The sequence below is a fragment of the Hesperophylax consimilis genome, chromosome 7 (assembly GCF_061612785.1).
Source record: "Hesperophylax consimilis isolate HC1 chromosome 7, BYU_Hcon_1.0, whole genome shotgun sequence".
In the NCBI taxonomy this organism is placed as follows: domain Eukaryota; kingdom Metazoa; phylum Arthropoda; class Insecta; order Trichoptera; family Limnephilidae; genus Hesperophylax; species Hesperophylax consimilis.
This window is the reverse complement of record NC_142842.1, coordinates 3,809,837-3,822,431: the sequence shown is the minus strand read 5'-3', so window position 1 is coordinate 3,822,431 and position 12,595 is coordinate 3,809,837. Positions and strand designations below refer to the sequence as shown.

The 12,595-nt window shown below is 32.5% G+C and overlaps 1 protein-coding gene across 1 annotated transcript in view; it reads left to right on the top strand.

The window, feature by feature from the left end:
• Positions 1–4,998: 4,998 nt before the first annotated feature.
• LOC149422172 (beta-1,3-glucan-binding protein-like) overlaps positions 4,999–12,595 on the top strand; it is a 29,772-nt gene continuing 22,175 nt past the window's right edge. Inside the window, exon 1 of the mRNA XM_089633131.1 lies at positions 4,999–5,189. Within this exon, the coding sequence (XP_089489257.1) occupies positions 5,057–5,189 (133 nt within the window). The 5' untranslated portion in view covers positions 4,999–5,056. The remainder of the gene's footprint in view (positions 5,190–12,595) is intronic.

The window sequence follows — 12,595 nt, the reverse complement described above, 5'->3', positions numbered from 1 at the left end:
GAAGCGTAACATATCATTTTTTATTACAATGCCTTAACTCAAATATTGTGTTAGTATCGATAAGTCTATATAATTGAACCCGCTTAACCCGGCGTATCAACTCTTGACCGCAAGTCAATTAAAAACAACATTAAATTAATATCTCGTTGAAGAAGACGATAAAACTAAATACATCTTAACGAAACATGAAACAGAACAAGACACAGAAAAATAAAAGGATAACGGTCTCAACTGAGAATTTTACCGGGACAACTTTGACCACTGAAACATTGTGACCTAATACGATATTTTTGTCGATCTCATATTTCAAATTCGGAATTAAAAATATTTTCTTGCAACTAATTTTTCTCATATTTTTGGCATATGTTTTTTTTTTAATATTACAAACTTTTAAATAATTGATTTTTAACGTAGATAAATATTTCTGATTTTTATTCATATGGAAAACCTATTGATTTTTTTCTAAAAGTGTATTTATTTTCTTTTCATATTTTCTTTTCATATTTTATTTAGATTTATTAGTATTAGCTTTTTCTTCAATTATATGTCACATTCAAAAGTTATTAAAATAAATAATTAAAAAATTACAATAAAAAATTAAATTAATATCGATTATTATTGTTGTGAACTGTATATAATAATTCGTAAGTAATTTGTGGTAAGTCCTTATCCACAATTATCAAAGTAATAACTCTAGTCATACGTGGAAATATAATATAATGGAATGCAACATGTTTTTTTTAATAACTATATTGATTAGTGGGTATAGAATATGTCTATAGCAGTATTGTGGTAGTGTTTTGTAGTGTAACCAGTAGCCAATGGCCCCCAGTACCATCCCAGAGATATCGACTTATCTGTCAGGGGTCATTATCGAAGTTGTTTTAATGTCCGATATATACAGTGTGGGGGCAGAATGTTTCTCACTGATTTCTGCGTGAAACAGTAATCATTTATTTATACATTTTCAGGAAATCGACTGTTTACATTTAATCAGTTTGTACATAAGTATTATAGAGTAAAATAAAACCAATTATGGATTGTGACTTTACCTCTACTGAGACAGCATAATATGGAATAAGTAAATTAAATTTTTGACTTGCGAGTAAGGATTATGAATTAAAAAAAATTATATAAAACAAAAGATCATATAAAACGAACAATTTACAAAACAATATATTTATAGCCATGGAGAGAGGTTGTAGATATAAATCAAATCATAATAGAGATATAAACAATAGAGACATAAACATTATTCACAAACCATCAGAGAAATATTCTTTTATGGACCTCTTGTATTTGGTAAGATCGCAACTGAAAATATCAACCTTGAATAATACGCTATTGTAATTATTGCATAGTCTGTTCAGGCAAGAATTCTGCTTAGAGTTCGTTTTGCTTTGATCAACCCTGAACAGGACACAATAGCGTGTTGAACGCGCAGGTACATTGAATGGAATCTTGTTTAACAACTCTGGGCATTGAATATAATGATAATAATATTGGACAATTTGTATAGCGCCGCTTTTGTGAGATATCACCTCAGGGGCGCTTTGCAGTTGATGCAGGTATTACGAAAAATATTATTATTATTATTGTTATCTACTTTATACAGGAATAGTGCATCCTTATGATGCCTCCGTACACTCAGTGAATCAATTTTAAAGTATAATGCTGCCTCTGCATAATTATTAAATCTATATAAGATATTTTAGGAATTTGGTTTGAATTGCTTCGATTTTGTTAATGTGGATTTTGTAAAATGGAGACCAAACAACTGATACAAACTCCAAATGACTTCGTAAATAGGCAATAATTATAATTAATATATACCTAAATAAATCATAATATTATAATTAATGTATTATATCGGGAGGTTAGGTTTCGGTATTGCATAATCATATTTATTAGTGACACTAAGCTCTATCTCGCACATACAGCCGTTGAAGAGATACATTTGGGCATATAAGAATTCTAATATTTATTTGCGTTTATCTCAATACCGGTCAGTGGCTGAGTAGGCATCGCGTTTGGGTCCCACCCAGGCGTAGTATGTTCAATTCTTCGGCTGGCTAAGTCCTCCATTACAACACAAGCAACATTTTCCGCTTTCTGTAGTGGTAGATTTTTTAAAATATTTTTCGTAACCCAGTAATGTTTGTATCTTTTATAAAAATAATAATAATATGTTTTTTGTAGATAAGCCTCTGTGATCCTAAACCTCCGTTATCGATGCACATACTAGGTTCAATTCTGACTAACTAGGTTTAATTCAAATCTGAGTATGTTTATGTTTCAGAATCAGAGATGCTCGTCGGGGCAATATCACGAATGATAGAAAAAAAATTGTGGAAAACCTTTAGGAGAGTATGAACCTTTTTAGAGTATGCTGTGTGGGTAGGTCAGTAAAAAATATGCGTAAAGGATTATGGACGTACACCATTCTGTGGTATTTGCAGGAATCCTGTTAATACTATTAATTATTAATAATAATAGATATATGTGATTAATTCTTTAATAATTGCAAAATTACTTTGTGGTGTCATTTTAATTATATAAAAATGAAATACGTGTTTCAAAGTGGTATACACAATGTATTTCATTTTCATCTGATTATTTCGTTTATTTTATTTATATGTATTTTTTTTTGTTAAAAACATTCTATGAACTCAACATTCAAAAATTTTAACTTTTCAGATAAAAATAATCTCACACTTTCTTCTCTTAAAAACTCGCACACTAAGCGGAAAAATAACATTTGAAAAATATTCCTTACCGTAAAGCGGAGAGATAGAATATTTTTTTAAATCAATAAAAACATAGAACGGTGAGTTCTGGCGTCATTAAAGTTGCAGTTCCTCCTGTCTGAAATTTATAGTCCAATGCAACTTTTAAAAATCTATTTAATAGCTAAAACAGAAGAAAATGCGCTATATTGTTTGCTGCACATATTTCGTTGGCGCAATAAGAAGTTTCGCTAAAATTTTCTTACTCCATTTATACAGGGTGTATCGGCACGTACCCGATTTGGAGTAAAAAATTTTATGGGCACTTTGCTGTCCGGTAACATTATTTTTTCAATTAAAAACAAAAAATGATAAAAAAAATCCACACTCCGTCACTGTCATTGGCATTGTTTATCGTGTTCAACAGCTGTTATTAGCAAGTGTGTCAAAAAACGTGTTCGCTCTTTCATACACATTAAATAATAATAGCTAATAATGAGACGAATGGTGCCATGCCATTTCGTTGTGATCGTAAAAGCGCGCTAATGTAGGTACGTACGTATATTATTCAACGAAACTCGAATAAAATATTTCCAGATGGGTTTTCAAACTTTGACAAAGGATAAAACAGTGGTGACGTGTGGTGAAAATAAGAATAGTAAATTTTTTATTAAAAAAAAATGTTACCGGACAGCAAAGTGCCCATAACATTTTTTACTCCAAATGTGCTAAGGAATAGCTGGTTAAAGTTTGTCGGGTACGTGCCGATACACCGTGTATAATAACACTTCGTTTTAAATAGAATGGTTCATTGAGAAAAATGTGTATTGCTGATTTATTAAAATATCCTGTTAAAAACCGTAATAGCAGGCTATTTCCTACTAAACTATTTGTACTTTCATAATATATTCGAACCTGTGTTCATGCAGCTGCGTTTATCCTGTTATTTTATAATGACGAAATCGTGAAAACGAGAACATCGCCATAACACATTTGTGTTTTACTGTTAGTTTATTAGGAAATCTGTCAATTCATTCGTTTAAGGCCTGAAGTCCCGTTTTTAACAAGAATACGAATAATTTGAATAGAATTAGCAATTTATTTTATTTTTCACATATAGCAAACACTTTGTGGATATATATATATAATAATAATAATTAGAGTAAAATAACTTTGTTTTTAATACCATTTTATAGTATAAATTTTTATAATACAAAATCAACCGGTTTCGGTTCACCCTAAACCTTCATCAGGGTCACATAAGAACATATTTAAATTAATAACAGAGTTGCAGTATATTTATAAGGTAAGACAGAAGAGGGAGAGAGAACATCAACTTTGGAGGGGTAGGCGAGGGGGAGGAAGGGGTGAAAGTAGGTAGAGGGGAGGAGAATATGTATATAGGCCAATTTGACAAGTCTAATTGTTTATTTAGTAAATTGGTGTTATTTTTTTTTATTTCCAGAGCTTCTAGATTGTTCAAACGTAAAATTATACCATTTCTGTGCAGCACACTATACCCGAGGATTTATTAAAATAGTAATCGTTTTGCGAATTCTGAAAAACCAACGCGACTGATGAAGATTCAGGATTTACCGAAACCGGGAAGGCTCCCACTGACTTTGTTCTTTGGTAAGTAAATCAATAATCCTGTAGGGTAAATTATAGGGAGTTTACATCTCCCGAAAATAATGACAACATTACTTTTACCCACATTCTTGTGAGGCTGGTATCACTGTGAACCTGCGCGCGATACCTCGCGCGACAAATAATTAATTCTATCTCCAGTGGTCTAGCCGCCGGTTTAGCCCTAAATCTCCTCTAACGTACGCGATCTGTTTTGTTCATTAAATTATTGTAACGTGAGTTTTGTTAAAATAAAAACTAAATTGAAGATATCCAAATTCTCATTTTTGCACACCGAGAGTAATCACGCAACCTTGGATTCTGCGGATTGGAGAACCACAGAATCATCCAACCAACAACCCTTTTAAATTGACCCAAAACTCCAAAATCCTTTGATATTATCATGAGTAGCAGCAGGAAATTTATTGCTTCTATGAAATTAAATTATAAATAAACAGGACAAAAAATAGCAATGTTTGAATTGAATCACGAGTACAAGCTAACACAGTGTACGCATTTTTTTTAAATAACCAATAATCAAACAACATGATTACGCTATTTTCCGCTCCACTGTACCGATAACTACATATTATAGTGACTTATACTTACACAGTTCATGTTGATTTGACTTTGCCTCAGCCTAGCCACAGTCGGACCAGTCTGTGCATTTCCTGAGAGCGAGTAGGTTCGCCGCAGTGTCCGCAATGTCGTTGTGCGGGTTTATATTTGCTGCCGTGTGTGTCGTTGTCAGTTTTATAGCTGCTGATTGTCAATTCGTCGTCCCCAATGTGGAGTTCCAGGCCTTGCAGCCCATGGGGCTTAGAGTTTCTATACCAGGTAACGATAAAGTTGATAACACCAAAAAACATCCCAAATTCAAATAACAAAGTTTATATCACATTAAAAAAATCTTTAATAGTATTTTCGTATCCATTTCTTGAGTTTGTGGACTTAAGCGCATGGGGTCAAATGGACCCTAAGTTCTCCTTACCAATTAATGTTAAAATTGTAACATTTATAACGGAAAAACTATCAAAACTTTATACAAAAATTTTGCAAATCTCGCCACTTTTAAATAAATCATAAGCGGTTCTCTTTCATATCTCGAATTATTTGTCTTCTCGTACATATGTTTTCTTGTAGATAGTACCTTAGGGTCCATCAGTAATTTAAAAATTAAAACATATCTGTCAAAAAAATCTATCAGTACGGTAGAGTTATACAATTAGAGGCGCTATTGCAATAATAAACGTGTTCCACTATTATAACGCGATAAGCGGTGCGCGTTGATTTCGTAGATTTCGTTAAAGCCTTGGAAGGTTTGGAGATTAGTTGGAGGTAAGATTTAGAATATATTTTTTCGCTTCATGTCACCTTTAAATATAATTTAAACATCAATGATCAGAACCAAATACCCAAGCTATGGAATACCATATTTTACATTTTCTTAATTGTTTTTTTTATTATAATCATGTACTCGTATATCGGATCAAATTAAAAAAAAACACAATTTTTAAACTAAACAAAACTTTGTTTAAAGATTATCACGGTCAATAGTTTTATGTTTGTTCTTTTACTTTTGTTGGAAATAGCCGTATTGCGTCCCCCCCCTCCTTCTTGCCAACGTTTTGGAAAGCATCGCGGGGTCCATCATCGGGGCAGACGTATAATGATGTTGATGTAGACTGCAAGGCTATCCAAGCTTATATATTGGTTCAAGAAAGAGGAGGTGTACCTAGGCTATTTATTACCCCAAAAGTCAAACAACATTATCCAAATCTGGTCCAAAGCACATTTTATACAAGCATTTAGTTATGTGCAAATGTTGTAGCTAATGAAAATAATAATTTATTCTTGATCAATTTCTATTTTAAAGTATATTTTATAATAGAAGACGACTGAATCTTATAAAAGCAATGTTTTAGTTTAGATATTATTCGATCGTGACAACATTGTTCCACATGAATAGACCGTTTTTTTCAATTTGTTCAATTCGCCTGTAATTTATTATCATTCGATACATAAAGTACAACTGTTAAGTTCTACGAGACATCTTTTCTTTTAAATGAAACGGGTTTTATCGGAACGATACCGTCTGACGCAAAATGGTTTGTTTTTAAATATCAAATTATCACGCTGATGTTATGTCAAACTGACAGTAGGTACGTCAAACTGACAGTATGTCAAACTGGCTTTTTTTAAATGATAGTATGTCAAACTGACAGTATGTCAAACATGCTTTTTTTCAAAATGACAGATTGTCAAACCGACAGATCACATTTACAGTTTGTCAAACTACAGCTTGCCAGTGTCTCTGGGAAGGCTACAGTGCTGGCATGCTTGAAAATAACGAAGCCTGGTTGATATATTTAAAATAGCAACTGAAATACGTAGGTATTATCGACGGCCATTAAAAACAAAAAATAAGTAAAAAACATAACGATAAATATGTTTTTTTCTAAATATGTGGGAATTTCTTAAAATCGAACAGTACATCTTTGTATTTATTCAGCGTAAGGATGCCATGATTATAAGATCATGAGCGCTTGTTCCTGAGGTCAGATAGTTGTTTAGCGATTGCTTAACCTGTTTACTAAGTGTTTATTTGTTTACGCCAGCCGCCGACTATCATCTCGGTGTGTTTTTCATCAACTTCAAATGTCTCGCATAGATTATTTTTTCATTTTATACTTTTCCAATTCCTATCGATAATCTGGTTTTGGCATCAACTCTCAAATTCTCTTTTGCGCAATATCAGCTACGGAAGCCGGTTCTTCAATAATTATTTTGACTCATAATTTCGCACCGATTGTTAAATTATTGTCACCAACAACTTTCGTCACTAATTAATACTTTGGTTTATATTGCATTGTTTACGATAACATCATTACAACAATCTTGCAGTTTTTTGAGGGAGTCGGAAGTTTGAAAATGAAGATGATTACGTCAATATTAAATCACAGATCACTCTGAATGTAGGTCGGAAACGATAAAAATTCTTATTTTCAGTTACCTGTAAAATCATTCCTATGGCTAAGCTGTTACCTTTTCCAAAGTAAAGATTTTCAATTTTCAAAATGCATTTCCTGATGAGACACCGGGTCACTGGAGCCAGGATGCGGCTAATGACCTCCGCCAACACGTTGGTGACCGCAGCCTACCAGCACCAAGCGCCACTCCTGAGTGAGCGCTGGGCCCAAGCGCACTCAAGACCACACCCTGCATAGTTGTCCTTATTTGTTAATTTATTATATCTATTATACAAAAAAAAATGTATATCTATATGGGACGTGTGGGATTGCACTAACCTACTCACATTCTGGAATAAAATTATTATTATGATTGCATCTCTGGAGTGTTTTTTGACACCCAACGCCTTGATTTTTGATGATGATTTTTGAGGTTCATTTCTACTCTCTATAAAATTAATTTTCTTCAGGGGGCCTTTTTCGTATCGAAGAAAATAAGTTGTCTAATACCATCTGACAGAGCGGTAAGCTTCTCAGCTTTGGGTTTCGGCTTTCGGCTTTCGTTTTTGGCTTTCGATTCGGCTTCAAAAGTCGGTCTATTGGTGAAATAGTGAAAGTGGAGGATTAAAATGCATTCATACAAAATATGCTAAAAATTAAAACAGATATTTGGTCAATGATCGAATTTTGATTTCTGGGTTTGAAGTTAATGTGTCATGTTTCTCTCGCGAGAAGACACCATTTTAAAAACTCATTCAAACAAAAAAACGAACAGATACACACGCGACAGTTGCTAGAATACACAGAGAACATATCTTTGCAGAGAACTAACCCAAATATCCTAAAACACCAAAATGATCAGCTCTAGCAAACTAGATAGTGAACACAGGTGAATTATAGAGTTTGATTTTGTGCTTTCAACGAATAAAAAATAACGGCGGATTATAATAGTTGTCGAATAATCGAGCGGCGTATTACTGAGAGAATACAGTAGTTGGGTTTTTAGATAAACGATATAATAATTTTAAAAAAATAATAATATACGGTTTGTTTGCACTTTCTTCCATGGTGACATATATTCTCAGAATAGTTTTGTAGCGTAATGAAACATTATTTTTTGAAAAAATGCTAACTTAAAAGTTTTTAATGAATCCGTACTGTCCTCAACACTAAGTGTAAGGACCTAGAAAATCAGAAAAATCAGAAAATCTTCTATATACATATATGGAAGATGCAACACGAAAGCTGCACAACACCACTACGAATAACTAAGCCCACAGCTATTTACCGATTTACCGGATGTAATAAAAAGTGAGAAAAGCTATTCCAAATTAAAAAAAAAACTAATGCTACATTTTGATCCAAAATCTGATATTTTTTTGATGATTTTCAGATATATTATTTGTCTATCCTATTGGTATTTTGTGTGTAGTTTTAGTGTTCAATATTTTAGATAATACTTAGGTACTGGAAAATTTTTGTAAGTAGATATACCTACCTATTTTTTTTACATACACCGTTATTATTCGTAAGTAGTAAATAGACTAGCTCCCAGTTAGACCAAAACCTCTTAGATCACAAGGCCAGGACACTGAATCAAATTATCCTCTTAACTTGTATGGGAACCTCCAAAAAATGTATTTTTACTAATTTTCTAAATTTAACCAAATCATTTAAAAATGTTTTGAAAAGTAAAAATGGATCAAATTTTTTTGCAGAATCTCATACAAGTTAGCAGTAAGTAGGCTGCTTTGAATGAGTGCCCCGGCCTTGTAATCATGGAGGTTTTGGATAGACCCTATATATTATGGTAACCGGATAAATCATCAAGAAGTTATATAAAGTCATGGAAAGTGATGAAACAAAAACTTTTTTACTCGGTTATGTAAGTTAGGTTAGGTTAAAAAAAAATTTCGTAGTTTCCAATGACTTTATATTACTTTTTAAAAGTGTGTTGAATTGTCACTGTGTTGACCAAAGATATTAGAAGAACGAGATGTGCTATGAGCAGTTCATACTGTGTGGAATTGTTTTGCCCAGTGTCGCTGGTTTTGTTCACCGATACTACTGCACACCTTCGCTTACGCTAAGGTATCCGCACTAATACATAGAACAGATTTCTGTGCGTACACGTCCCGATAGTATTCAAAGTACCCTAATTAGGTAGTACTCCGCCTACGGTCCGGCGGCCAACATAGCATATCTCGTTCTTCTAATATCTTTGGTGTTGACTTATCATGGAACCATATATTATATATATATTATTTTTTTGGTTTTTCCGTTGTGAAGTAATAATCCTACAATCCTGTTTTTAAACACGTTTTTTTACAGCATCTTTGCCATATCACTATCGATTTTCAACGTATTCCATGAATCTGTGTTTTACCGGCATTTAAGATAACACCCGACCACAAATAATAATTAACATTCACAAATTTACACAGATAACGTTTTTCATGTTAATTTTTCAGCAAAAATAAAATGTCAACAATATTATTATTTATTACCAGTGGCTAGTGATGTTTTGGTGTGTAAGATAGAATGCAGTTTCTTTCAACTTGCTCTCAAGGAAGAAACCGGCTTGGTTCTTGAATTCACGGCCATTACGGCACACAGAGCCGGATCTGCTGTACGGGCATACTGTGCAAAAAACATGGGCGCAATTTCCGAAAAGGCGCGTGAAAATAAATTAAAAATTTTCCCTAAATCATAAAAAAAATATTCATTTGCAATGCATACTTTAAAGTAATTACACAGTGTAAGCCTACTAATATGATTCAAATTATTAATTAAAATAAAATAAATTATTTTTAAAAAATATATACTAAATGTGAAAGACATATTAAGTTCGCGTGACTCTGTTGGGAACATGAAATGAAATTGAAATAATAATGCAAATAAGGGGTTAATTTTTTTATTTATTAACTTTCAAAAATATTTTTTTTTACAGTCCCGTTAAACTGATTGATATCAGTTTGTCAACGGGTTCTTTTAACAATTACTTTTTAAATACATATACAATTTTAACCAAGTACATAAAATATACACATAATTACATTAGTACAAAAAAATTCTTTCACATAACCATTTTTTAACATACATTTCCTTCTGTGAGTCAATTCACAGCATTTTATTTAGTTTGGTAACATGTTGTAAATTTTTGCAATTAGTCTTCTATTATGAACATGTGTCACTATTTTATTATGTTCAGATTTAGATGTATGCTGACTCGCAATTTTAAACCACAATAAAGCACGAACAGATTTACAGAATTATATACTAATGACTTTGGTACGTCATTTCTTTGTTCGTATTTAGTTTTGTTTAATAATAATTTTACCAAAGAATATTGTACATTTAGGACTGAAAGAAGATTTGTTTTTTGTTGAATGTCACCTTAATAATTTTAAAAATAAATTTGAAGTCAGATACCAATCCTCTGTCGGACAGCTTTATTAATTTTAGATTTTTTCCTAGACAGATAGGTTTAGTTTATATTTTGAAAGGGTAAATAATTTTTTTTAAATCTTAATAATTTGTGCTGTATTTTTTTCAATATCTAGAATCTTATAATGTAGTAACCAAATGAGTGAATAGTACTCAATTTAGCCGCGAACTAATGAAAATTTAGCCGCGAACTAATGAAAATTACCCATAACATTTGAAGACATTAGTGCTGATTACGCATTAATTGCAGTAATTTCATTTCTTGGGGGGCGGGAGGTGTTCTTACTCTATGTAGGTATCCATAATATACTTTCTGTAGCGCCGCAAAATTTTATAGGTCCACCCCTGAAGGCAAGTGTGTGAAGTTACCTAGAGGCTGTTGTCTATCTGAGTTCGTTTAACGATATTTTCGGCGTCATTTAATTTTATTTGCATACGTTTACGTAGTAATGTAAATCTGAGAACTGATGTGTTTTCAAGGATTTTTTCACATTAACTTCATACAGGAGGACACGAGGAAAATAACTTCCCTTCATTACCTTTGGGGATAATGTGTAGGATATTTTTAGTGAAATGGGGGGAGAGAAAGTTCTTCGAAGGAAAAAGTAGAAAGTAGAAAGAAAATTCGAAAAGGAAAGCGAGAAATTATGAGGTGTAGGTGATAATCTGGGGGTCAGCTTTACCAGGAGTGACGAACAGGCGGACGGAGTCCATCCCTCCCACTGCGGTGCAAGACGTTGGGTCGAGAGGTCCAAGTATCTCCTTCAACCTGATGCTAGCTGATACTTACTAAACTCAATAATCCATTTCGGATTAGTATTATTCAAAGACTACCATGATCAGTGGTCATACCACACCACACGTAAATAATAAGATAACAAACACTTTAAGTTTGTTATTTTCGAAGATGACCTCTACGAGTTGAAAAAGTAGTTACATGAAATTCCCTCGATAGAAAAAAATCACATAGTGTGCTCCGAAATTATGAAAAACACATCCGCTTCTGTTATTTAACAAGCTACCTATAGCATTCACAATGTTTCTTTAAAGGGTATATAACTGAGATTTTTGCTCTGTTTTAGATAAGTAGTATTTTATTAAATATTTTCACAACAACCCCTTACGCTAATTAATTACATTTTTTTTTACATTTTCGTGCTTCTTCTATCATTCTTATTTACACACCTCCTTTTCAAACCATCTTCGGTAACCTTGTTTCCAATTTTTAAGATTCTATTTTATCTTATAACGGAGCTTAATAGCGTAATTTACGAATTCTGAAACAGAATTTAAGTATTCGAACTTTTTACCGCCCTGCTTCAAGCTTCAAAACGCTTTTCACGTGCGAGTTCTTGGTTAAACGCAACATTCGTTATAATCTACGCGTTCGTAGATGGCGATAATTTAATTATTTTATTAAAATACACTGTTTACAAGTTACGCTTTAAAATACTGAGACTAATTATTTGTTTGCTCCCGTGCATTCACAATATGAATAATAATAGTTTGATCCGTATAAAAACTCAATTATTTCGAGAAAGGCATACAAATACATTATTGTATTATCGTTCCGGCGATTCCATCCAATATTATACTTGTATGCCTTTCTTGAAAGAATTGAGTTTTTATACGGACAAAACTATTGGTTAACTCTTTAAATTTTTAAGTTCCAAAAAAATAGATGTTATTTTTAAAGATAATATCCATACATTTGTTATGCCGAAAGGTTAATTATATGAAACACCCTCGATAGAAAAAAAACGCAAAGTAAGTTCCGAAAATTATTTAAAACTTGTGTTGTTCTGTTATTTAATATGTTATAGTCAT